Source organism: Carcharodon carcharias, chromosome 7, assembly GCF_017639515.1.
Source record: "Carcharodon carcharias isolate sCarCar2 chromosome 7, sCarCar2.pri, whole genome shotgun sequence".
NCBI classification, from domain to species: Eukaryota; Metazoa; Chordata; class Chondrichthyes; order Lamniformes; family Lamnidae; genus Carcharodon; species Carcharodon carcharias.
The window spans coordinates 123,104,988-123,132,753 of NC_054473.1; the positions used below are offsets into that span (position 1 = coordinate 123,104,988).

At 42.6% G+C, this 27,766-nt stretch overlaps 1 protein-coding gene across 6 annotated transcripts in view; it reads right to left on the reverse strand.

Annotated features, from left to right (window-relative positions):
• The window catches only part of LOC121279575 (receptor-interacting serine/threonine-protein kinase 1-like), a 39,883-nt gene extending 12,414 nt beyond the window's left edge, over positions 1 to 27,469 (reverse strand). Inside the window, exons 1-7 of one of the 6 annotated variants that reach the window (XR_005943435.1) lie at positions 26,816 to 27,469; positions 24,277 to 24,589; positions 23,600 to 23,748; positions 15,772 to 15,821; positions 13,355 to 13,511; positions 8,433 to 8,522; positions 7,005 to 7,519 (exon numbers count right to left, since the gene is read on the reverse strand). Coding sequence is in view for 2 of the 6 variants with exons in the window: in XM_041190694.1 (XP_041046628.1) it covers positions 4,400 to 4,438; positions 7,447 to 7,561 (154 nt within the window). In the remaining 4 variants the exon portion in view is untranslated. Of the gene's footprint in view, positions 1 to 4,399; positions 4,439 to 7,004; positions 7,704 to 7,880; positions 8,550 to 13,354; positions 13,512 to 15,771; positions 15,822 to 23,599; positions 23,749 to 24,276; positions 24,590 to 26,815 lie in introns of those variants that run through there. The other 5 variants (XR_005943433.1, XR_005943434.1, XR_005943436.1 and 2 more) reach the window with 5 other exon arrangements.
• Positions 27,470 to 27,766: the final 297 nt, after the last annotated feature.

Below are 27,766 nucleotides of genomic sequence, written 5' to 3' on the forward strand. Positions count from 1 at the left end.
AACATAAAAACTGACTGGAAGAGCTTCTATAAATACGCGAAAAGAAAAAGATTAGCAAAGATAATTGTAGGTCCCTTGTAGTCAGAAATGGGGAAAATTATAATGCGGAACAAAGAAATGGCAGAAGAATTGAACACATATTTTGGTTGTGCCTTCACAAAAGAGGACATAAATAATTTCCCAGAAATGTTAGAGAACCAAGGGTCTAGTGAGAGGGAGGACTTAAAGAAAATCAGTATTAGTAAAAAAATGGTGCTAAAGAAATTAATGAGGTTAAAAGCTGAAAAATCCCTAGGGCCTGAATCTACATCCCTGGGTACTAAAGGAAGTGGCCCTGGAAATATTTGATGCATTGGTGGTCACCTTCCAAAATTCTATAGACCCAGGAGCAGTTCCTACAGAATTAGAGGGTGGCACATGTAACCCCACTATTTAAAAAAGGAAGGAGAGAAAAAACAGAATTACAGACCAGTTAGCCTAACATCAGTAGTGGGGAAAATGCTAGAGTCTATTATAAAAGACGTGGTAACAGAACACTTGGAAAGCATTAACCGGATTAGACAAAGTCAGCATGGGTTTATGAAAGAGAAATCATGCTTAACTAATCTACTGGAGTTTTTTGAGGATGTAACTAGTAGAATAGATAAGGGAGAACCAGTGGATGTGGTGTATTTGGATTTCAAGAAGGCTTTTGATAAGGTCTCACACAAGAGGCTAGTGGGCAAAATTAAAGCACATGGGATCAGGGGTAATATACTAGCATGGATTGAGAATTGGTTGACAGACTGGAAACAGAGAGTGGGAATAAATGGGTCTTTTTCCAGATGGCAGGCAGTGACTAGTGGTGTACCACAGGAATCAGTGCTGGGGCTCCAGCTATTCACGATATATATATATATATAAAATGACTTGGAAGGGGAAACCAAATGCAATATTTCCAAATTTGCTGATGACACAAAACTGGGTGAGGTTGTGAGTCGTGAGGAGGATGCAAGGAGGTAATTTAGACAAGTTGTGTGCGTATGGGCAAACACATGATGCAGTGTAACATGGATAAATGTGAAGTTATACGCTTCAGTGTGAAAAACAGAAAGGCAGAGTATTATTTAGATAGTGATATATTGGGAAATGTGGATGTACAAAGGGGTCTGAGTGTCCTTGAACACCAGTCAATGAAAAGTAAACAGGCAGGTGCATCAAGCAATTAGGAAGGCAAATGGTATGTTGGCCTTCATTGCAAGAGGATTTGAGTTCAGTAGTAGCGATGTCTTACTGCAGTTATACAAGGCCTTGGTGAGACCACACCTGGAGTATTGCATGCAGTTTTGGTCTCCCTACTAAAGGAAGGATATACTTGCCATAGAGGGAGTGCAGCAAAGGTTCACTAGGCTGATACCGGGGATGGCAGGACTGTTGTTTGAGGAGAGATTGATTTGACTGGGCCTGTGTTTGCTAGAGTTTAGAAGAATGAGAGGAGATCTGATTGAAACGTATAAAATTCTAACAGGACTAGACAGACTGGATGCAGGGAGGTTGTTTCCCCTGGTTGGGGATTTTGGAACCAGGGGCCACATTCTCAGGATACAGGGCAGGCCATTTAAGACTGAGATGAGGAAAAATTTCTTCACTCAGAGGGTAGTCAACCTGTGGAATTCTCTACCACACAAGAATGTGGAGGCTGAGTCGCTGAGTATATTCAAGAAAGAAACTGATAAATATTTGGATATTAGGGGCATCAAGGGGTATGGAGAAAAAGCAGAATATGCCGTTGAGATAGAGGATCAGCCATGATCATATTGAATGGTGGAGCAGGCTTTAAGGGCTGAATGGCCTACTCCTGCTCCTAGTTTCTATGTTTCAGCTTCCTAAGGCAGCTCTATGCCTTGGGGTGCTTTTAATGTATGCACCAGCACACATGCACGAACTTCAGTGCTCACACTTCTCCTGCCCCCACCTCAGCGCAGAGCGTTACAGCACGTGTTTCACGTTGGCTGGCCGTTAATTGGCCAGCCAGTGTGAAATCTGTCGGGGCTCGATTGCGGGTGGAGGGCCGCCCAACTATCCCGGCTGACGAGGTCAAAATTCTGGCCGTAAAGAAGTTTATTCCCAGGGTTTTGCATGTAGCAGAGCAGGTATCTTATTGTGATCGATTAAAAGTCATCCCTCAAGCCAAACCTTTGTCAGTACCGAGTACAAGAATCTCAAACCCTCTCCTCTATTAGGATCGAACAGCACAGGAGGGAGGAAATAGCGCAAATAGAAATAAATAAACACAATCCAACAGCCATTACAGAGACATGGCTGCAGGATGACATAGATTGGGACCTGAATATTGAAGGGTATGTGACATTCAGGTAGGACAGGAAGCTAGGAAAAGGTTGAGGGGTGGCTCTCAATTAATTATGGTATTAGCACAATAGAGGGGGGTGACCCAAGTTCAGGAAACCAGGATGTAGAAGCGATTTGGGTTGAGATGTGGAATGATAAAGGCAAGAAGTCATTTGTGGGAGTGGTGTACAGGCCATTAACAATAAGGAAAAGATAATGGGAGCTTGTCAGAAGGTATGGTGATAATCATGGGGTATTTTAATCTACACATAGACTGAAAAAATCAGATGGGTAAAAGTAGCCTAGATGAGGAGTTCATAGAATGTTTTCGGGTAGTTTCTTAGAACAGCATGTTCTGGAGCCAACCAGAGAGCAGGCTACTCTAGACCTGGTATTGTGCAATGAGATAGGATTCATTGATGACCTATTAGTGAAGGTATCTCCAGGCAGCAACAATCACAATATGATTGAATTTTACATTCAGTTTGAGGGAGAGAAGAGTGGATCTAAGATTAAATTTTTTGAACTTAAATAAGGCAATTATGAGAGCATGAAAGCAGAGTGCGCTAAAGTAAAGTGACAAGTTAGATTAAGGGATAGGTAAATAGAGATGCAGTGGCAGACATTTAACAGAAAATTTCAGAATATGCAGAGTAGATAGATTCCAACGAAAAGGAGAAATTCCAAGGGGAAGACCCACCATCTGCAGTTAACTCAAGAAATTAAAGACAGTATCAAACTTAAAGAAACAGCATGTAATTGTACAAGGATGGGCGGTAGGTTAGAAGTTTGGACAGAATATAAAAAACAGCAAAGAATGACAAAAAGATTGATAAGTAGGAAAAATCAGAGCAGGAGAGAAAGCTAGGGTGGATGTGGAGAGGATGTTTCCCCTTGTGGGAGAATCTAGAATTACGGGTCACAGTTTAAAAATAAAGGGTCACCTATTTAAGCCAGAGATAAGAAACTTTTTCTCTCGGTGTGATGAATCTTTGGAACCCCCATCCTCAAAAGGCAGTGGAAGCAGAGTCTTTGAATATTTCTAAGGCAGAGGTAAATAGATTCTTGATAAGCAAGGGTGTGAAAGGTTATCAGGGGTAAGCGGGAGTGTGGAGTTGAGTTTACAATCAGATCAGCCATGATCTTATTGAATGGCGGAGCAGGCTCAAGAGGCTGAGTGTACGACTCCAACTCCTAATTTGTATGTTCATACAAGGAGGCAACTCAGCCCTTTGTTCTCCATGCCGACTCTCTGCAAGAGCTGAGTAAATCCAAATTGCGCCCCCCGCGCCCCCCCCACCCCTCCCTCCCTCCACCATACACTGAGGCAGTGAATTCCAGCTCCTAACCACTTGCTGCATAAAAAAGTTTTCCCTCATGTCACCATTGCTTCATTTGCCAATCACTTTAAATTGGCATTCTCTGGTTCTCAACGCTTCTCCCTATGTACTCTGTCTAAACCGCTTATGCTTTTGAACACCTCTATCCATGTAACTGAAGTCTTTCATGACTGGAATCATTCTCGTTAATCCTTTCTGCACCTTCCCTAAAGCTTCATGTCCTTCCTCACATCATAAAGCTATTACAATACTCAACTCACACTATGTTATCAAACCCCATTGGCAAAGCACCATTTACCTTAGTCACTTTTTCTCTGTTCTCATCTCAAGGCACAGACACGTGGCAGAGATAGTGTTGGCAGACCATTTGAATACAGCGGGGCCCCTCCAGTCCTCACCCACCAATAGGTTCAAAGTTTGAGCTCCTGGATCTGAACTATACTGTCAGTACCCCATGCTCCAGGGTAGCAAAGTTCTGTCCCAGGGGTGCCACCATGCTGAATGAAGTAGCCTCTGGAGTATACATACGCACATGTGCACACAAATTGACACACAGTCAGAAACAGGGATCATAAACCAAGACCAATTAATTTGACACTAGAAGAGACCGGCTCAAGCAGCACAGACAGGAGACTAGAAGGCCTCCAAGGTTAAAGTGAAGACTTAGGAAAACACAGTGTCAGGGGCACCCAGTGTAATATTTGGTTTCAGGGAAACAAACACTGACTCACCCACAAAGTTGATGGGTTCATTTTGTTCCTCAACATGTTCTAAACAAAACAGAGAATCGTTAGCAATCAGAAAGTGGTATAATAACAGGAATTCATCTTTGAACAGAAGGACCTCTGCATTCCTGAATGGGGACCCTTTAAAATACAGATGAAGTCATTTTTGACAGCACTGCCATGTGTAATTCAATACAATCCAAAAGAATGGGCCTATAGAGCTGCCTAGTGGTGACTCAGAGGAACTGAAGCATGTGGACGACATCGCATAAAAAAATTTTATTCCCCTTCTTAAAGGCATACATGAACAAGCAGCTGGGAAAGTCCCAGTGCTTAAGACAAGACTCTCTCCTAAAGCACTCATATTTCTGCACATCATTTACAGTGAACAGTGGGCTGACCATCCAGTGCTAGTATCAGTCAAAGGAATATCTTTTAAGCAAACCTGCTCAGCATCCCTGGAGCTTGCTGTGTGTAGGCTAATATTGAGAAGCCTGTTAGCAGAGACTGGCCTGTGCTTATTCTGTACAGAAAATGCATGTTCGAGCCTAAGGGAATCTATCTGGCTGAAAGCATCCACACCAGGTAGGGAAGGACAGTTTATCCCAGGAAAAGCCCATTCAGGTATCATATCCAATAGTAATCTGGTGGATACTGTCAAGAAACAGAGAAATACAGAGTTTTGTATAAAACACCTGACACTGAAGCAAATAGTTACAGAAACAACAAAAGCTAGAGTTCCTGACCTTGCACTCCCTTGTACTCATACAAATTACACTGACTCTAAATAGGAATACATGAAGTCTTGTGGCACAGCGGGTAGTGTCCCTACCTCTAAGCCAGTAGCTCTGAGCTCGAGTCCCACTTCAGGACTTGATGGCCACAGTAGGTACATTAATAATGTGGCCAAACAGGTTGATTATCAGCCAGTAAATCCCCTGATACTGTGAAGGTGGGAGCCTGGTCAGCAAGCTTGATGTGGAGTGGTGCTCTTCAAGCTATAGCCTCTGGCAGCAGGCTGGCGACTGGTTCCAGGAAAAATTAGCTATCAAAACAAACATAAGCATATGCTTTGTCTGCCTGATGTGCCACTGGACATGGGAAGAGAAGGGAAGTTGAAATAGTTAAAAAGCAGTTTGGGCAAAAGGTAATCAGCCTGAAACATTGGGCAGGATATTTTAGTCGGCGACAACTGACGCATAAAACGACGTACTATGACATCAGGCATATGTCCCGAATAGCGATGTTTCATTCAGCGGGCACTCGCCAGAGTTGGCTGCATGCCCGCCAATATGTAAACGGCCTATTAAGGCCATTAAGGATCTAATTAAAGCTATTGTAAACGCTGCCTGTCCAACCTTAAGGTTGACAGGCAGGCAAAAAGGCCAAGCAGCCTTCGCATTTTTTAGTAAACCTCATCCACGAGCGGGATGAAGTTTCCTAAAGCTTTTATTAAATAAATTATTAAAATTCCATAAATATAAAAACATTTTTCATCTCATGTGACACAGGGGACATGTTTAAATAAATTTATAAATCTTTTATTAATTTCAGAAGGCCTTCAATCTCCTTAGGCAGCTCTGTGCGCAAAAGAGCGCTGGCCCTGACTACCCTCCTGCCCCTTCCTGCACAGGTTGCGCGAGTGCTATGATCACGTCTTACACTGAGCGGGCCTTAATTGGCCCGGTAAAATGACGGCGCAGAGCCAGTTACGGGCAGCGACCAGCTCTACAACCGCCCCCGCCCGTTCCCACTTAGCCCGCCCGCCAACTGAAAAATTCTGCCCATTAACTCTATTTCTCTCTCCACAGATGCTGCCAGGCCTGCTGCGTGTTTCCGAAATGTTCTGGCTTTACTTCAGATTTCCAGCACCCGCAGCATTTTGCTTTTGGATTGAACTGCAACCTTCTGAAGATTCATAGATTCTTTGGTTAAAAGCTTTGTGCAGCTGAAGAGATACACAAAATAGATTAACAGGTTTCAAATCAGTAACAGCTTCCTACAGCTGGCTCAAATCTAATTTTGCAACTCCAGTGAATGTTTTTTCTGGCCAATTAGCCTTTGGTTGTCTCACTTTTTAATTTGGTCAGTATTTATAGTCAATCCTCAAACTAAGAGCCCTTGGTACTTGGTACCAGATTAGCAAAACTAGTCGGTGCCATGGAAATGTGAGTAGCCCATTTCTGTGCTTTTGTTTTACACTGGAGGTGATTTAATTGGCTCAGCATTTCTCATTGTCAGGAAGAACTGATTAGAGGTCAAAGACCCTCATTGCGGGGTGGGGGGGGCTGATGAAAGTTCTCCTCATCATCCCTGCAGGTTCACCAATCATTTAAGACATTAACCTGGGATCACCTCCTCCCCCACAGATTTTTTTTTCATTCATTTATATGGAAGTGGGCACCACTGGCTAGGCCAGCATTTATTGCCCATCCCTTATCAGAGGGAATTTAAAAGTCAACCACATTGCTGTGGGTCTGGAGTCACTTGTAGGCAAGACCAGGTAAGGGCAGCAGGTTTCCTTTCCTTTTAAGGCAGCCAGCAATGGTTTCATGGTGATCAACAGACTTGATTCCAGATTTTTATTGAATTCAAATTTCAGCCATCTTCCATGGTGGGATTCAAACCCGGGTCCCCAGAGCATTATCCGGGTCTCTGGAATACTAGTCCAGTGACAATACCACTATGCCACTGCCTCTCCCTAATGCTGCCTGACATTGATGCTGCATAACACAGGAAAGGTCAGAAACATAAATAGTAATGAAGTTCAAGAGGGGCCAAGGGTCTGAGCTGTAAAATTAGATATCATTGGGCAAGGTCAGTTCTAAATTCTCTGCTTTCCTCAATTTGGGCCAAGCTGATTAGGAGACACACTGGGGATATGGCACTCAATGGTTGGTGGTCTGCTCTTGGTAATGAAAATATTAAAAATTATGGATCTGAAGGTTAGATTGTTGTCCAGTGATTGATAAGGTGCCCCATGCTGGTACAAGTATATTGTTCCTTAATTTGGACAGTAATGTGAGTCTGGGAAAGCAGTTCCTGATGGTTACCACAGAGGACACTGAGGTCTTCACTATATCCTGGAGTGCTCAGGTCTAAATGTCCATCCACACACTGTGACTCCTGCACAGGAAAAAAAAGTAAAATGTTCAGAAGAAACAACATACCCACAACTACGATCAGAGCTATTTGCAGCTCTCCTCCCTGGATGCTGCTAGGCTGCAAAAAATCTCAAACTACACATCCTTCCTAACCCTCCAACTTCATGACTACCTCAATCAGACTAATTACACTGTCTTCTTTTCTAACTCACTCCTCGCCAGGTCTTCACAGCCTGAACCTCCTCCCTCCCTCCCTATTACAATCTACAGACTTTACAAACGCAAGCTTAATGTCACCCAATCACTTCTTAATTTACCTAATGCGAGCAAGTCTTATTTCATTTTTATCGGGGAAGCTTTTTTAATTGCAGTCTATGCCTACAGTGAATAAAACTCCTGGGTTGCAACGTATTCTGCTCCTTCATTGGGAAGAAGGATTTGTACTGTAATAAGATAACACTGGTGCTAATGCAATGCGGTGTTCTGGGAATGTTTACTGGGATGACCTGGGAAGAGGCTGCAGTAATATTAGTGTCATGGCTAAGGAGTCCTCTTGCAATATCGCAAGAGTAAAATTCAAAAGCACACTTACTTACTCACTCGTTCATTCTCACACTTTTCTTGTATGTCACTAGGGTGAGCTCTTAACGCTTTGTAGTGGTTGGTAATAATGCAGCAATTTGAATTGCTGAGCTAAAAGCCACACAAGAAACGTGTCACCTGTCATTAAACTATCGTTTCTCCTACTGTACATTGAGTGAGTACCATCCTCACTAGGGGCATTAACTTTGACCTCACAGCTATGGAAGAAAAACTAAGCCAGGATTCCCACTCCTAGCCCCCACTGGGTGTTTGTTAGGAACGGGGTGAGGTCAGAATCAGGTCTGAACTCAATGCCCACCATGGTTAAATAGCACACCAACATTCAGTACTACCTAGGTCCACAAGGAGAACTGGCACTGCAGGGTTGTACAGAAGGGTGTCCATCACCTGAGGAACAGGGCCTCATGCAGAGCAGTCAGTACCTTCAGAAGAGAAGAGGGACAAGTTGGCTGAAAAAAGGAGGAAATAAACAAATTGAACAATGCCATCAGAATCAAATCAACAAGAAACAAATCACTAGTTTGGTAGAAGCTACATGAGGGACAAGGCCAGCACAGTGCTATGGTAAATGGTATCTGTTGTGTCAAAGTCTGGATTGCAATTCGAAGCTCCTGCTCATTTGACTGTTTTGGTTCAAGCTCATAAACACACCCTGTGACAAAAAAGGTAGAAAAACTGTAAATCTGCACATATTTGCAGTCACTGTAATCAACCACTGTAACTACTCCACGGATTTCTCCAGATTGAACTGAGGCCAATTTGCCCACAGGCTGACCGTCACTCATTCCAAACCTTTAAAATTGCCGTAGGGGTTCTAACTATATCATAAGACCACATTTTGCAAAATTGAGAGATTGATCCTATGAAACAGGCACTATTGTCAAAATGGCAGCATCTGGCCTTTGTATTAATGAGGTAGTAAGTCCATCTTGAGGCTGTGATGGAGTGAGTCAGAGACTGTGCAATACACAAGGCCAGGAATATATATTTTCCACAAGGAACTACATTGCAATTAGTGACATTTGAAATATCAAAGGTCAAGGGATGGCAGCAAAGGTTGTGGATGGAATCAAACATAGCAGACATGAGATGAAAGGTACACCCGTGGCTGGCGATGATGGAAGGGGGAGGTTGTGAATACCACTCCTTAGAAATTATCAGGATAATCATTGCCCCAGATGTGCCATGGGCCTGAATTTTACTCTTAGTGGGCGCACACGATCAGCAGGCCCAGGACCGGTTGAGAAACATGCCCCCACCCGCGATCGGCCCATGATTGCGATTTCACACTGGCTGACCAATTAGCGCCCATCCAGCGTGAAACACAGCTTCCCAATGGTCAAGAAGGGCCGAGCAGGGGCCAGTCAGGTGCCAGGTCTAATGGCGACCCGGCTGGTGGTTTAAAAATGGCACAGGCAGCTCTTTGAAGGCTGCCAGGGAAGAACATATCTTCTGCATTCCGGAGAGTGAAGCTATGGCCTCAACAACGGCTGGAGACACCAGGCGGGAGGGCAGGTCGGGTGGGCACTTGTCCCCTGGTTTTTGGACGAGCGCTTCACGGTGCTATTGGAGGAGGTGGTTGCCAGGAGGGACACTCTTGTCCCAGAAATGGAAGGAGGAGGCCACCGCACCACACAAAAAAAGCTTGGGAGGAGGTGGCAGCCGTGGTCAGCAGCCACGACGTTGTGCGGCGCACGTGGATGCAGTGCCACAAAAGGTTCAATGACCTGCTGCGCTCTGGAAGGGTGAGTATGTGTTGGCATGGATCAGTGTGAAGTAGTATTAAGGGCTGGCTGCCACCGCTCTCCCACCCCCACCCAATGGAGCTCAGGGGTGTTAGAGTCTGAGTGCCAATTGTCAATGATGCCAGAGCTGGCCAAAGGGGTGAGCCCTGGCTCCTTGGACTGAGTGCCTTGCGGCTCAAGGGCCATGACTCAGATGCATTATAAGGTGTTCCTCAGGTGGGGTTGGCCAGGCTGCAATGGTGTTGCAGGTAGAGAGTGGACTAATCAATGCTCCTCTGCCCTTTCAGAAGACATCCCATAACAACATTGAGAGATCACAGACTGGTGGAAGCCCCCCAAACCTCCTAACCCTGACCAGATTTCAGCAGGATGCCTTGGAGTTGGAGAGGCGCCACACGCATCGTTCAGCCGGTCGTGAAGAGGCCGGGGTGTCAGACGAAGGTAAGAGTGCAGTGCACAGAGGTGAGAGTTTTGGATAGTGCAAACATTCTTGTGTAGTCTTTTTATTGATGGGAGCCTCAAAACTGGAGTCCCCACTGATCACTGAAAGATGATGGCACCATGATGCAGATCTCCATTGACTCACCAGGGTGCCTGCCCTGCACAGTGACAGTGTGATGACTTAAACTAATGACATGTTGTTGTTCTCCCTTACATTCGCCAGCACACACTCAATCACAGGACCTCGAAAACCCTGACACCTGAGGACCACCGGGCTTCAAATGAACCTGCGTCAAACCTGCTTTCTGAATTGGCACCAGCGCAGATACCAGCACTTCGGCGGGCGTTAGATCTTCTGCTTTCTAGCACAGCGGTGAGGGCAAACGGGATATGCGGGAGGATCTGGCGGAAATCATGAGGGTATGCATGCCTTGGTCTCCGTTGTGGAGGAGTCCATGCAGAGCATGAGCACTGCGTTAACCCTCATTGCCGAGTGCACTACTTCTCCCATATAGAGAATGGCAATTCTCATGGAGATGCAGCTCCCGGGACAGAATCAGGGGTTCCTGGCGTTGCGCTTGGACCCGCAAGCCCTCACACAGACAATGACCTCAGGTGGTCGCTACCAATGAGGCATCCACTATTCCAGCTAGGTGCCCATCCATCAATGGCGAACAGGGAGGTCCAGAGCAACCTCACGTTGGCGCACAACTTGCTTGTCATCTCTGTGGGCTCTTCTCAGGGCGCTCTTGATGAAGGCAGCAGCTCCTCCACCCCTCTGCCAGTGACCGTGGCATCTGATAAGGCTGAGATGACTGGGGGGATGCCAACTGTGGCACTGGCTGCTCCCTCCCAGGCAGGGCCAGCAAGGGCTCCACTGGCCAGAGGACGACAGCCACAGTCATCAAGGCCAACAGACAGCAGAGTCAGCAGGCTGTCTCCAATGCCGCTGCCAGCAAGGGGGGCATCAAGACATAGCACTCGCAAGCATAAGTTGAAGGTACCATGAGCACAAAAGGAACAGGTCACAGGTGATCTTCGGCTTTTTAATGTTTTGTTTACTTTTACTGGTGTGGAAATGAACACCAGAGATGTTAATGTTAACTTGTTTTGATTGTGAAAATTACATAACTTTTGTTTTTATCGTAACGCCTTAGTTTGCTTCACCTTTTTTTTGGTGCAGGATACGCCAGTATGTAATGCTGGACTTGAGTGGCTCTAAACTTTATTGCCCAGGCACTGAGTGGACTTTGGGTTCAAATGAAAGGGTCATTTCAGACATCCGGGATGGAGGTGACAGCCCTGACATGAGGTGGAAGCTGATCTTTGCCAGCCTAGCTAAAGAAGCGTTGGATCAAGGTGCCCCTGATGTCCTTGCTTCACTGAAGGATAGAGGTCTCCCTCAATGCCCTCAGCGTTCTCCTCACCACTCTTCTGAATCACTACTGGATTCATCCTCTGTGGCAGCCTGTGGGACTACGTCAAGATCCTCTTCCTCCAGTGGGTCCCCTCTTACCAGTGCTAAATTGTGGAGAGCGCAGCATGCAACCACGATCAGTGACACCCACTCTGGGGGGTATTGTAGTGCTCCCCCTGAATGGTCCAGGCATTGGAAGCACGTCTTCAGAAGACCCATGGTCCTATCATCGCCCTTGTGGAGGCATGACTCCTGTTATAATGCTGCTGTGCCTCCGATCTTGGGTGGCGGAGAGGTGTCATAAGTCACCTTTTCAATGGATAGTCCTTGTTACCCAGCAGCCATCCATCCAGTTGGGCTGGAGCACTGAATAACCTTGGCATCTGGGAACGTCTGACGATATAAGCATCATGGGAGCTGCCAGGATACTTTGCACAGGTTTGCAGAATCTGCATCTTGTGGTCACAAACTTTCTGGAAGTTCATCTCTTCCTATTGACGAAGGCACCTGGCTGACCTGCTGTCGCCTTGATGGCCACGATTGCACCCTGGATGCAGGGGAACTCAGCAATCGCTGGAAACCCTCTGGCTTGCTCAGCCTGGCTGACCTTGTCATACTGGAAATGAATAAATGTCATTACCTACCTGAATAGAGTATCAGTCATCAGCCTGAAGCAACTGTGGACAGCTGATTGAGAGACTCCACACAGACCCCCTTATGACCCCTGGAAAGAGCCAGAGGCATAGAAGTTGAGGGCCACTGTGACCTTTAGAGCCATTGGCATGGGGTGATCTCAGGCCCAATCACCTGACAAAAGGAGGTCACAGCCTCCCTGGAGAGGTGGAGTCTCCTTCGGCATTGCACTTCTGACATATTCAGGTACTGCATCGCCGCCTGTAAACGCTGGCAGCAGGATAGTGGCATCTTCATTGGCCCCTTCCGCCTTGGATTGCCAGCTGGCCCTGTGCCCCTTGGGCCTGCGCCTCTCCTCCCACAGGTCGCTCCCCTGGAAGCTGCATTGGAACACCTGGCCTCCTCTCCCTTCTGCCCCTCTCTTCCTCCTCAGAGGAGGTGCCTCCAGTGGAAAGCACAATCCCCATTACCAAGCTTACAGAAGGCTGTCTGATACCTGGGAGGGGCCACAAAGTCAAAATCCTCTGGGGGCCTTGGAGACACCAATGAGTCCTGAAATGAAGCCTGGAAATGCTAAGAATGAAGCTCAGAACTGAGATGAAGCTGTCAAGTGAAAATAAGCAACCAGCAGCAAACTATCTCCTAAGCTCCTCACTACTCACACTGCTGACCCGTTTTATCCTGCCCTTGGATGAGGTTGTGCAAAATGTGGGCTGCCCGCCTGCCCGTTTTGCCTATGCGGTGAGCACTAAATCGCATGGGCAACGTAAAACCTAGACCAGTTGGCTTTTTAATGGCCTTAATTGGCCTTTTAATTGGTGGCAAGTATGGCTCCAAAACCCACACACGCTCACTAACATGAAGATTGCACGCGTGCAGGATGATGTCAGGACGTTCGCCCAATGTCTTCTTGTGCTATTTTACGCCTGTTCAGGTCAGGCGCGTGCCCACCCGCAAGATGCAAAATTCTGCCCATGATCTTAAATGTTTCATAATGTCAATGACTGTAAAAACATACTTAACAAGGTCGGGCGTTCATCTGGGTTCTCATCCCAACACTTTCATCAGGTCAACGAGAACATCAGATGATTCTGGTCTATCTGCAGGAATATCCCGAAAGTTTGGCCTGTCACCCTTTTCTACGCAGAGTTTTCAATGCTGAGAATTTAAAGCATCTGAGAAAGAGAAACTTCATTGAACACAGGGTACAAATTAGAGAGCTATAGTTCAACAATGAGAGACCAGTGTTTCTGTGCAACTGAACAAGATAACACAATTAGAAATTGCACAAATTCTTCTGTGCTCGCTGCTCAGCAAAAAGGTTTGCTCTTCAATTTTGGATTTTAAAAATTTGGCCATTTCCACAATGTGTTTCTTGGCAAGTGAATTGTTGAACATAGAGCCACAGTTTCCAATTACAATGGAAAGTAACATCCATTTCATATTACAGGACTGCTACCAACCCCCAGACTGACCAGCCTGACATCGGTGACGGCAATGTGACATAGAAAGGAAACACTGCTTGGAGGAAACAGGCACCTCAAGAGGCCATTTATCTGAAATATAAATCAACAGTGTTGGCTGCAATTTATTCAGACTAAGGCCAAGTTGCACAATCCACCCACTGTGATAGGCAGTGGCAGTGACATGACCTTTATATCCTTAGGCCTGTATGACCTTTCTGCAGACACTGGCAAGGTTTTCTTTTTAATTCACTCATGGGATGTGGGCATCAATGGCTGGGCCAGCACTTATTGCCCATCCCTAATTGCCCTTGAGAGGTGGTGGTGAGCTGCCTTCTTGAACCGCTGCAGTCCATGTGGTGTAGGTACACCCACTGTGCTGTTAGGAAGTTCCAGGATTTTGACCCAGCAACATTAAAGGAACAGTGATATTTTTCCAAGTCAGGATGGTGAGTGGCTTGAAGGGGAACTTCCAGGTGGTGATGTTCCCATCTATCTGCTGCTCTTGTTCTTCTAGGCGGTAACAGTCATGGGTTTGGAAGGTGTTGTCTATGAGCCTTGATGAGTTCCTGCAGTGCATCTTGTAGGTGGTACACACTGCTGCTACTGTGCATATGTGGTGGAGGTAGTGAATGTTTATGGATGAGGTGCCAGACTGCTTTGTCCTGGACGGTATCAAGCTTCTTAAGTGTTGTTGGAGCTGGACTCATCCAGTCAAGTGGAAAGTATTCCCTCACACCCCTGACCTGTGCTTTGGGGAGTCAGGAAGTGAGTTACTTGCCACAGGATTCCTGGCCTCTAAGCTGCAGTTGTAACCATTGTATTTATATGGCTAGTCCAGTTCAGTTTCTGGTCAATGGTATCCCCCAGGATGTTGATAGGGGGGATTCAGTGATGACAATGCTGTTGAATTTCAAGGGCGATGCTTAGATTCTCTCTTGTTGGAGATGGTCATTGCCTGGCACTTGTCTGATGCAAATGTTACTAGCTACTTGTCAGCCCAAGCCTGGATATTGTCCAGGTCTTGCTGCATTTGGACATGGACTGCTTCAGTATCTGAGGAGTTGGGAATGGTGCTAAACATTGTGCAATCATCAGTGAACATCCCCACTTCTGAGCTTATGATGGAAGGTAATTGATAAAGCAGCTGAAGATGGTTAGGCCTAGGGTGTGAGGTCATAAAATGAAAATTGTTCTTGTGATTCTTAACCCAACATTCCTCTATGACTGCACATGGACACAGTCATGGAAAACACTCAGTAATGATGATTGCACCAATTAAATTGCACCAGAAGCCCCAACCACAACATGGAACCCATTCCAGTATAACATTTATATCAGAATGAGATGTGACACTCTCCACAATCTGGTGATCACTTAAAAATCCCAGTCTAATGTAAAACCGATGAGCTACATGCAGCTGCACTGCAGAAAACTGACGAATATACAGCAGGGGAGGACAGAGGTGCCGGATGATGCAAGAGATCTCGGGGAAGACATTGAGAAATGCACCAATCAAGTGGGTAAACATGTTTTGCTGCATTTAAAAAAAAATAAATCCAGCATTGTTCTTCTACAATTCTAAATCATGGCTTCAAATACAGTATAATTGTTTTTCCCACTAATGATCAATTAAAGGATTAGGTACAGTGGTTCCAAAATAGGGTCCATGGTTTAGATTATATGCAAATACACACACATGTATGTATAATATATGCAAACATGGATTATTCGCGCGTGGAAAGTGCCTGAAAATGGATCCGTTGTATCACACTGTATGTGTGTAATGAAAAAGATGCAGTTAAAATATACTTAAATAAAATTCAGTGCAGGATTCCCTGTTTGTTTCTTAATAAGCCCAGGCACCTAGTTACCATAGATCAAGACTGACAAATGCTCCTTATAAAATATCAAAAAGAATAACTTCTCCACATGCCCTAAGCAATTGAAATGCATACTCTGTTGTACTTACATTTATAAGGTTTTTGGCAGGTTAGTATCTCCCAGATGACAATTCCATAGCTACATGATTATAAATAGAAAAAGATCATAAAGTTATTCATTATTTGTTATAATTTGTTTCAAGAATAAATAGCATCACAACATTAAACTCATGAGGCCAGGTTAAAGGCTAAGCAATCAGATTGACAATGTTATGATCCCCATGGGAGAAGCATAAACCAAAATAACTAAACTTACCAAACAGACCGTTGAGGGGGATATGATCAGGTTAGGAAACAGTAAAAAACCCACTTCACATAATCCCAGTAAGTGGGGCAAATGGAAGAGAAATCCTCCAGGTACCCAGGCATTTGCCCACCCCACCACAATTTGCATGTGGCAAGCAAGAAAGAAGATAGCCAGCAACGGGCTCAGTGAGGTTGGGGAGAGGGTCATCCTTGTCAGTCTGGTTAGCCTCACCACCTGCTTTCCCCATCATTCTCTACAGTGATCCCAAGAAGGATTTTCAATGATATAACAGAATAGTCAGTGCCTCACCAAGGTCATATTCTATCATAAGCCACAGTGATACCTAAACTAGCACATGCAAAAAACTAGTCTGGTTACAATGATTTTTTTTCTATAATCTGCTGCTTAATAATTCCAACCATAAGTATTAAAGTAGCTGAATAATATCACTGATCCTGGTTATAACCAAAAGGCAGACAAGTAATTTCAGTCAAATGAACCTTTGCATAGTTGGTCACAAAACAAAACTGCAGTTCAGAAAGCGAAAGGAAAAGTCAGATTCTCAAACATGTCAGCACCATAAATGATACTATTGTATAATACTTCCAGAGCTGCTGGCTCATTGATCTGACAGTACGCTGTAAGCCATGTTGGGTATGTCATTACTGCTTACAATTCAGGAGCCTGTTGTGTACATTCCATGATATTTCCATTTAATGATTTAACAGCTTTTCAAAATATCTAAAAGCAAGCCATAGTAATCCTTTCAGTAAACTGGAGGATGTGCTATTTTTTTTTTAAGGACCAGAGCGCTATACCACAAATCGCACTGCATATTATTCAGATATTAAGGTGTCTTTGCATATAGTCTGGCGAGTCCCTTTCAGATCTAATTAGCATGCATCCTGAGGTTCTTTAAAGGTTAATTCATCAGAAGATGGCAAAGGAAGGGGTGCGTGCGTGCATGTGTGTCTGTAGGGCTGGAGACAGTTATCAAAATATCTCCAGTAGGAAATGACAGGCTTTCATTCTTGGACAATATGTGCCACTTGAAGTGTGATAGGCATATATCAAAACTTTTACATATTAGCAGATCTCTCATGACATTGCTGCGTTGTGGATGAGTTGAGGAAAAAAGTAAAAATAAACTTCTAATTGCTTTCTAGGAGGTGGCACAATGAAGGCTCACTAGACTGGGTCTTGGGATGAAGGTTGTCTTATGATGAATGACTGAATAAATTGGACCCATATTCTCTGGAGTTTAGCAGAATGAGAGGTGATTTAATTGAAATATACAATATCCTAAAGGGGCTTGACAGGGTAGATGCTGAGATACTGGAGAATCTGGAATATGAGGGCTGCTATGACCGATGCGGTTGGTAAAGTGGAGTTATTTAAAATTCCCAGAGGGAAGCTTTAAACAACTGTCATAACCTATAATTTTAAGTGTTATGTTTCAAATGCGACTCTAAATTCAGGAATCAGACCATCAGTTCTTGAAGTTTTACATTAAACTAACTGAAACATTTTATTACGTTAAATAGGTTAGAAATATATGTACCCATGGCTACAAATTACTACTATCATAACTTTTAACAAATTCCCAAACTAATCTCCATTAAGGCAACAGCAACCCATAGACTTAACCAGACACCAGGCAAAGTATTTTCACCTTCCTAATTCAAAATGAGGTTCTTTCACTGTGGTGCCAATTGGAGGCTTGAGCTGCCTTTTGATTTTACATTGCCTCTCCCATGCACACCCGAAAGCTATGGAAATTAAACGTACCACCACTGATTGAATTCAAATTCTCATTGTCTTACCAGCCTCTGAAATTCACCTTTTAGCAAAAAAATTCCTTTCATAGTACCAAATTGTATTAGTAATATTAACATATTGCTTGGTAACTGCTAGAAAGGCTTCATGTTTTCACCCCACTTCTTGAATGCTCTATTCAAAAAAATGCAAATGCACACTGTCTCTCTTGCATATCAAACTAGTACATAACAAAGCACCCAGATTAGCTGACTTTAATCTCATTAAGACTTACCCGCAGACTAGACCTCTATTTTAAAAGAAAAATATTTCCCAAAATATTATATACATTAATAGCTTCATGACATCCCTCTCCTTATCAGAAAATGAACTGTCATAATTCTAAAAGACGGCTTCATTTTAATAACCCATCTCACACTATCTCCTATGCTCATTACACTATTACATTATCAGAAACATGCAGTAACATAAATATATATATATATATATATATAAGTCCTTGGTATCAACAGAAATCACTCCAGTTCAGTCTCCAGGTTTTTTTTAAATGTCCCATTTTCCTTTAAGCTTCAAACTCTTGATAATGCATCAGTGAACATGTATAATATGTATAATACATGGATTAAATGGTTGTAACAATAGACTCCATCTGAAAAGCCTTGCACTTTTGCCACGAAATTTGTCCAAAAACTTCAAAGGATTATGGTCTCTATAAACGATTGTCTCTGACGAATCGTTTGCAACAAAAATTTCAAAATGCTGCAATGCTAGCACCAAACTCAAAGTCTTTTTTTCAATCGTTGAACATCTTTTTGGTTGTATATTCAGCTTCCGTGAAAAATACCCTATCGGTTTTTCAATTCCAGTGTCATCTTCTTGTAACAGTACAGCCCCAAAGCCTATATCACTTGCATCAACTGCCAACTTGAATTGCTTTGCATAATAAGGTACTGCCAACACTGGTGTCATAGTAGTTACAGTTTTCAAACTATAGAATGGCTTCTGACACTCCAATGTCCATTGAAACTTCTTGTTCTTTTTTAGTTCAATCAGTGGAGCAATCACTTGGCTAAAGTTTGATACAAATTTCTAGTAAAACCCACTCATGCACAGAAATCCCAAAACTTCTCGTTTTGTTCTAGGCACCGGAAAATCCACCATAGCCTTGACTTTCGCATCTCTGGGAGCCACCTTACAATGTCCAACGGTATGGCCTAGATATGTAACTTGCGCTTTTGCAAATTCACTTTTAGCCAAGTTCATCACCAAATTAGCTTCTTGTAGCTGAGTAAATAATTCTTCCAGATGCTGTAAATGCTCCTCCCATGTCTGACTGAAAACAATTAGATCATCAATATAAACTACACAGTTACTTAGACCCACATTAACTTTGATTGTCAGTCTTTGAAATGTCACAGGTGCATTCTTCATACCAAATGGCATGACTTTAAACTGAAATAGTTCACTTGGCATTATGAAAGCTGATATCTCCTTTGCTCTATCCAACAATGGCACCTGCCAGTATCCTTTTGACAAGTCAATCTTTGTGATAAATTTCAATTGTCCCACATTCTGAATGCAATCCTCCAACTGTGGTATGGAATACGAATCTGCTTTTGTCACCACATTCACCTTTCGATAGCTCACACACACTCTTTATGTTCCATCCAGTTTCAGTACCACTACAATAGATGAACTCCAGTTACTGCAATCAAGCTCAATTATATCATTTTGAAGCATGAAATCAATTTCTCTTTGTACTTGTGATGACTTTGCCGGATTTAATCTATAAGGTTGTTGCCTTACTAAAGATGATATTTCTATACATACATCATGTAAAGCTAAATATGTCTTTCCCAACTTATTTCCACAAATACATTTATGTGAATGCAATAGCTTTTCCAAATCACTGACATTTGCTTGGAAGGCAACACAATATTGCATTTAAATTTTCAGGCATCCCTCATTATCCAATTTGATTAGAGGAAAATCAATTTCAGAGTCATGCACTTCTACCTCTTTCTCATCATCCACTATCACTAACACCTCTTTTTGTTCCTCTTCTCTGTCAAAGTACTTTTCAAGCATATTTACATGACACACCCTCTGCTTCTTTCTTCTATCTGGAGTATTCATTAAATAATTTACTACACTCAATTTCTTTTCAATCCTGTAAGGCCCACTAAATCTTGCTTTGAAGGAATCGCCTTAGTACTGGTAACAATACTAATACTTTTTCTCCAGAAACAAAACTGCGAATTTTAGCCTTCTTATCTGCTTTCATCTTCATCGCTGCTGTGATATCTTTAAATGTCCCCTAGCCAACTCATATGCTCTGTTCAATCCTTCCCTGAAATTTGATACGTAATCCAAGAGAGTAGTTTCTGAATTTTGACCCACCAATTTCTCATGAATCAATTTCAGTGGTCCCCTTACCTCATGACCATAAACTAGTTCAAAGGGGCTAAAACCAGTTGATGCATTAGGAACGTCTCTAATAGCAAATTACTAAAATGGAATTCCTGTATCGCAATCCTGCGCATAATTCTAACAGTATGCTCTTATCATCGTTTTTAAAGTTTGATGCCACCTTTCCAAAGCTCCTTGCGACTCCAGATGATGAGCTGTTGACTTAAACTTTTTTATCCTCAGAATGTTCATTACTTCCTTAAACAGCTGTGACTTGAAATTTGACCCCTGATCTGATTGTATTTCTTTAGGTAAACCATATTTTGTGAAAAGTTTAATTAACTCCTCCACAATCTTCTTAGTTGTAATATTTCTTAAAGGTATCGCTTCAGGAAACATGGTAGACAGATCTATTATTGTTATTAAATACTGATTCCCACTTTTAGTCTTAAGGAGGGTTCCTACACACTCAATCATGACCCTAGTAAAAGGTTCTTCAAATGCTGGTATTGGGATTAAAGGTGCAGGCTGAATCACTGCTTGTGCTTTTCCTGTTATTTGACACATGTGACCGGTTCTACAGAATTTGACTACATCCCTATGCAATCCTGGCCAAAAAAAGTACCTCTGTATCTTTTCCTGTGCTTTCCTAATTCCTAGATGTTGGAATTTCTTGAGTAATCCTCAGAATCTCATTTCTATAATCTAATGGGATAACAATCCCACCTCCCTCCAGCTTTCATTTGCTGAGACGTTCTGTTGAAGGGCCATGAGGACTCGAAACATCAACTCTTTTCTTCTCCGCCGATGCTGCTAGACCTGCTGAGTTTTTCCAGGTAATTCTGTTATTGTATCAAATACAGTGCCAGCTAATTGGATTTCGACACCTTCTTCTCGCCTTTGAACTGCCTGCTTATCTTGTTTCTTTTGGGCTTCTGATCTCATTATAACACAATCAGGAAACAATCCAGGATGTTCCTTCTGCAGCACTTCTGTTGAAAATGCTTCTACAAGCTGTTCAACTACCATAGGCATCGCCCATATTTGCGATCCAGCTATATCATTGTCCAGAATAAATGGGCAATTTTTCCACCACTCCAACTATAACTTCACCAATCTTCCTTCTGCTCTTTAAATTTACCTTCCACAATGGAATAGATTTAGCATCTCCATGAGCCCCACTTATTATTACCTTCTCCTGTAACACTCCCTTTGAACAACAAACATCACTATCCCACAACATTAAGGATTGACTCTTAAAATTTTAACATCTATAACTACTCCACCCTGTACACATGGAAAGACTTTCCCTTCACATACAAATTCTTTAAACATTTCTGCAACCTGCTCCCCAGAATTCTCTTGAATAAACTGTGAACACATTCCCACTTCTTCACCTATCACTGTTTCTCCCTGTTTCACCTATACACAAACCACTGGTTTCTCCTGTGCCTGAACCTCAGAACCCACAGCACTTTTATTTCCGGTGCTTTTCTGTACCCCAATAATTCCTACTGATTTTTTCTGCAACCTCCAACACACTGACTTCGTATGCCCCGCTCTATTACAATGAAAACACCTCAATTTTTGAAGGTCGCTTCTACCTTCATCACCTTCCTTTTTGTTCTGAGAAAAATCTTCCTGGGAACTTCCAGCTACTCCTTTTCTTCTCTAACTACTTGCCTTCCTTTCACCTTCCCACTTTTTATCCTTTTCCAATTTGAAAAGGCGATAGAAAAAAGATTTAGCTCTATGAGCTAACTCATAATCCTCAGCTATCTCTGCTGCTTGTCTTACAGAATCAACCCTCTGTTCCTTAACATGAGTTCTCACTACAGAAGGGATTGAATCTTTAAATTCTTCCAAAAGAATGACTTCCCTAAGAGCTGCATAGGTTGTCTCTATTTTAACACCCATATCCACTGGTCAAAATTACTTTGTTTTACTCTTTCAAACTCAATACAAGTGTGCCCAGGCTGTTTTCTTATATTTCTAAATTTCTGCCTGTATGCTTCATGAACCAACTCATATGCACTCAAAATAACTTTTCTCACTGCATCATAATTCACCGACATTTCCTCTGAAAGTGAAGCATATACCTCAAGACCCCTACCTAATAACTTAGACTGTAATAACAACAATAACAACCCATGGCTACAAATTACTACTATTATAACTTTTAATAAATTCCCAAACTAATCTCCATTAAGTCAACAGCAACCCATAGACTTAACCAAACACCAGGCAAAGCATTTTCACCTTACAAATTCAAAATGAGGTTCTTTGACTATGGAGCCAGTTGGAGGCTTGCAGCTGCCTTTTGATCTCACATTGCCTCTCCTCTGCACACCCAAAAACCACTGAAGTTATACCTACCACCACTGACTGAATTCAAATTCTCATTGTCTTACCACCCTCTTTGAACTTCACTTTTTAATAATGAAACCCCTTTCATAGTACCAAATTTTATTAGTAATATAAACATATTGCTTGGTAGCTGCTAGAAAGGCGACAAGATTTCACCCCACTTCTTTCAAAAATTGCAAATGCACGCCATCTCTCTTCCATATCAAACTAGTACATATCAAAGCACCCAGGTTAGCTGACTTTAATCCAGTTAAGACATACCTGCAGACTACACCTCTATTTTAAAAGAAAAATATTTTCCAAAATATTGTATACATTAATAGCTTTATGACAGGGCACAGCCTCAGGATAAGCGAGCAAGCATTTAGGACTGAGATGACAAGAAATATCTTCACTTGGACTTCTCTATCCTGGGTGTTTATGGATGCTCCATCATTGAATACATTTAAGGCTGGGATAGACAGATTTTTGATTTCTCAGGGAATCAAGGAATATGGGGAGTTGAAGCTCAAGATCAGCCACGATTGTACTGAATGGAGGAGCAGGTCTGAGGAGCCGCATGGTCTACTCCTGCTCTATTTCTTGTGTTAATATCTAATAGTGTGTGCTAGAAAATGTGCAAGTGCAGATGTACAGCAGTTAATTTTCAACTTGCCATTTAGGCATAACGCTGCTGTTTAAAAAAAATGAGACAATCTCTGTAATCAGCCATTGGTCCACAAGGCCAGGTTTACACCTGGGCAGCAAAATGAAAATCTATCCCATAGACAGGGCTGAGTCAGAGTCAGCTGTGCTGACAATGTAGCCATGCAATCTCACAACAAAATGGTTCCAGCAAGAGTAAGTATCTCAAGAGGAGCAAAGAGAATTGGAAGTGCAGCCAGGTAGCACCAAGAAACATCAGATGGTTGATGTCACTTTTTGTATTTTCAAATTGGTTAAATAACACTTGGGTATTCATTAGTCAGAAGTAAACCTGATGAACTGTTAAAAACAGATTTCAGAAACATGACAAATTTCTATCATTATTGTAATTGAGGAACTTTTCTTACTTACCCCTGTACACATCATACTTCACACCTCTTCTGGCATTGATGTTGTTGAAGCATTCTGGTGGCATATAAAAAAGTGTGCCCTCAATTTTGCTGCATTTATAGTTAATCTGACCTGTGGACTGCCGCCATTTTGCCAGGCCAAAATCACAGATCTAGGAAGAAAGAAAGATTGAACATCAGACATATGATTTGAAAGACAACTTGGAGCAAGAAGGTCCCTTTTCACTTAGGAAGGAGTGTAGAATTGTCACAAGTCAAATAACATTGTGGAAACTGTTCCACGAATATAATGGGACAATTCCATGGCAATCACTGTGCAAGCCTCACCTTCCTTCCCATCATAGTGTAGTTCCTGCCTCCAATACCTGGGTTCATGTTACAGATTGTGATACAGTTTATTTATCCAAAATGTTAACTTGTCTTTTCACCTGGTTGATGCTGATTGACTGGCTGTGCAGCATTTTCTGGTTTTATTTTAGATTTTTGCCATTCGCAGTTTCTTTTTCTCCTTTTATTTTGCAGGTATTGACTCCAAAGGGAAACCACCACTTTTCAAACAGGTACTTGATCTTCCCAAGGCAGACAGCTGAGATCACAGCAGCAGTCTTGATGGTAATATTCAGGTAACATTTATGTCTTTTTAGAATTGCGCATCAAGCTTAACATTATATTCAATTTACCTTAATGTGATAGTCCTTGTTCAGTAGAATATTGGCAGGCTTCAAATCATGGTGAAAGAGGGCCGGCTTCAGGTTATGTAGGTAGTTCACTCCTAAAGCGATCTCATATGCAAAACGTAGACGAAGAGGCCAAGGGACTTTACAGTGCTCAAGGAGTTTATCCAATGATCCATTCTCCACGAATTCAATTACCAAGCCAAGCGATAGGTTTCCATTTCCCAAGGACCATTTAGTGACCCCATACAATCGCAGAATGTGTTCAAATTGTGCTTTGTGCATCTTCTTTGCTTCTTCCAATAACTCACTCACATCACTGTAATAGTAAGCAGGTCACAAAGAGATGTCACAGTAATGCCATTTATCACCATCAAAGCTTAAACAGGTAAAATCTCACTCAGTTCCCATCCTACTCACTCCTACAAACCTACCACAGTACATTGAAAGCTAAGCACAAGATAAGGCAATAATATCAGAACTCAGATCTGTGAGGAGTACTAATAGAAACAATGCAATACATTATTGCATTAAAACATCAAAAAACTGGTGGATGGCCAACAATTTCTTGAGTCTATATGGCTCCTTTTACATCTTCAGAATGCCCCAAAGCTCTTCGCAGCCAATGAATTATTTCTGAACATAAGACATTTCTATAAGGCCGACAAATCATGGCCAAAGTTCTACAAATAGTAATGAAATAAATGATTAAATAATCTGTTTTTAAAATGATGCTGGTTCAGTGAAAAATACTGGTCAGAATACTGCTATATCTGTGCTGTATCTCCAGTATTTATTTGATTGATAAACGTGAGTGGCTCATTGTCCATCCTCTCATTGCAGCTGACTCATTCTCCTTTAAAGTTATTTTAAAAACAAATACATTCATGTTTTTTGTCAAGTTTAAATTCTACCCTCATAAGGCACAATATAATGCAGCTTATCTTTAAAAGTCTGATCATCAGTAATTTTTCTTTGACCACAAAAGTTGTATCAACACATAATGGGCCAAAATTAACTGTCAAGTAACAGTGAGGCTAATGGAGTTTGTCATGCACAAATCACACAGCAATGTCAGGGGAGGGCAGATACTTGGTTAAATACAAAACTCCAGATGTTATTGTGTGAGATGCATTGTTCTGCCATTAGCTTCCCAAATCAGCCCCTCACTGTCTGATTCACCATTCAAATGTATTGAACAGTATGATGTTTCTGTACTTGGAAGGCAGCTATGGACAAAACTCCCCACAGAAAGTTAGGGTTTGTCTATTTCAATCTAATTATTATCAAACAACCTTTCTGACACTGAAAATTAGCTATTGCAAATGTGAAATCTCAATCCTTCAGCTTTTAATTGCTGTTGGAGATTTCTTTTAAATGTAAATTACTTTGTTTACTTTTTCTCTGATTATTTTATCTCCCTCTCTCTCAAGCCAATCTTATGGAGGTCTTGTAGTGGGTAGTGTCCCTGCCTCTGAGCCAGAAGTTCCAAGTTCAAGTCCAGGGTTTAATGGCCAAGGAAAGTGTGTTTATGATGTGGTCAAACAGGTTGCTTATCAACCTGTAAAATCTTTCCATTACGGTATATAGTAAGAATGGGAAAGTACCTTAGACAGCATGTGATAGCTGCAGCCTTCCCTCCTTAAAGTTCTCCATGTGCAGGTTCTTGCCACAGGCTCCAAGGCAAGTGTCCTCCTTGGAGAGACTACCAGAAGAAGAATCCAACCTTGCTTTCCTTCACTTTATTTTGTTTTCTGTATCTGATTCGACATTGGATTCAACATTCTAAGTGGCACTTTCCTGGTTAAGGTCCTGCACTTTTCTCTAGTGATCCTTCAGTCTGGTTGGGATATACAGTTGTCTGCCCTGTTTAGTTAAATCCCAGATGGGCTGTAAGGGTACAATGCCATTTCCAACTCCCACATATAGCAACTTTCTGTGCAAAATCTCATGGAAATTAGAAAGGGCAGGTCTAATAAACAGTACTGTCAACTACAGTAAATTCTGCCCCATTGCAAATAGTTCTTCACCCGTTCCAAACAAAATAAGACAGTGGTTCCTGTTTAACTCTAACAACAAACCCACCAGCCCGCAAGAGGGACATCTCTGACTTGTTCTTTCCTGCGATGTAATTTGGGATTTTGAGAGATAAGCAGATATTATCTGTTTATTAAGAGGACATTCGCGTCCAACATTAGCTAAACATTTCCCTCAACCCCAACATACAAAATCCAGTTAAGAGGTTAAACATTTACAGAAGTCGTGTAGGATCAGTGTGATTGTTCAGCTCCCTTTTAGTATTGAGCCCTGGAGCTGAATCTTGAGCTTCTGGCTCAAGGGAAGTGGTGAGCAGGAAGGAGCAAAGGTTCACTACCCACCCTCAAAAGATATTTCCGATTAAATTACAGAGAACAAGCTCTTCACCCAATCATCACACAGCGTTTTACAAGCAGTAATGGAAAATAGCTTCTTGTATTTGCGGATTTACAGTAAATCCACGCCATTATTGCAGAATGGGACAATATGGTAGCTGCTCATTCCGTACCTTCGGTTCATTCTCAGGCACTTTATCGCTACCGGAATCCCGCAGGTCCGGTGCCGGGCTTTGTAGACATCGCCGAAACCTCCGGAGCCGATACACTTCCCCTCCTGCAAATACTCGCGGCCAATGAAAATGAATTGAGAAGCCGGGCTGTCCGGGGCCCTGTCCTGAAACCTTTCCTGCCCCAGCGCTCTAGCTCCAGGGGTTCCCCCCTCTCCAACTTCCTCCTCCATTCTCAGTAGCGCCAGCAGCTGAGACTCTTTCTCCAGAAATTCCCTCTCCCAAACGTCAGTTTTTAAATTCGTTCTTTGGATGTGAGCGTCACTGCCAAGGCCAACATTTACTACCGATCTCTAATAGCCCTTGAGGTGGTGAGCCAGTTCTTTGAACAGCTGCAATCTGTATGGTACAGGTACGCTCAGTGCTGTTGGGGAGTTCCAGGATTTTGACCCAGTGACAAAGAAAAGGCAACTTACAGCTTTCCTTCTTTAACACTCCTAAATGTGTTCCTTACAAAAAAAAAAGCGTGTAATAAAAAATGCTAAAGTCACTTCCCCAGAAGTAAATTACATTCCTCACCTTTAATTTATTAGGTCAAAAACCTATTAACTGCCTCAGACCAACTGGCCCAAAAAAAATCCTAACCTCCAGCTCCCCCTTACTATCACCCACTTACTGCTTCTCACCACATGACCCTTTGCTCCTTCCTGCTCATCACTTCCCTTTTCCAGTTGCTCCCACCCTCTACCAACCCACAGTCATGGGGGCTTGGGAGACCAGTAGTGAGCAAGTTGGCAAAGAGACTGGAAGGGGAGTAAGAGTCAGACAGCAGCAGTACAGACCAAGGGTGCTGTTACAGAGTGGTTGGTTCTTGCTGCATGCACAATAACTATGCTAACAAAAATGAAGAGAGCTATTTGATCAAGTTTTGTTACATACTTAAAACTCTTTCTA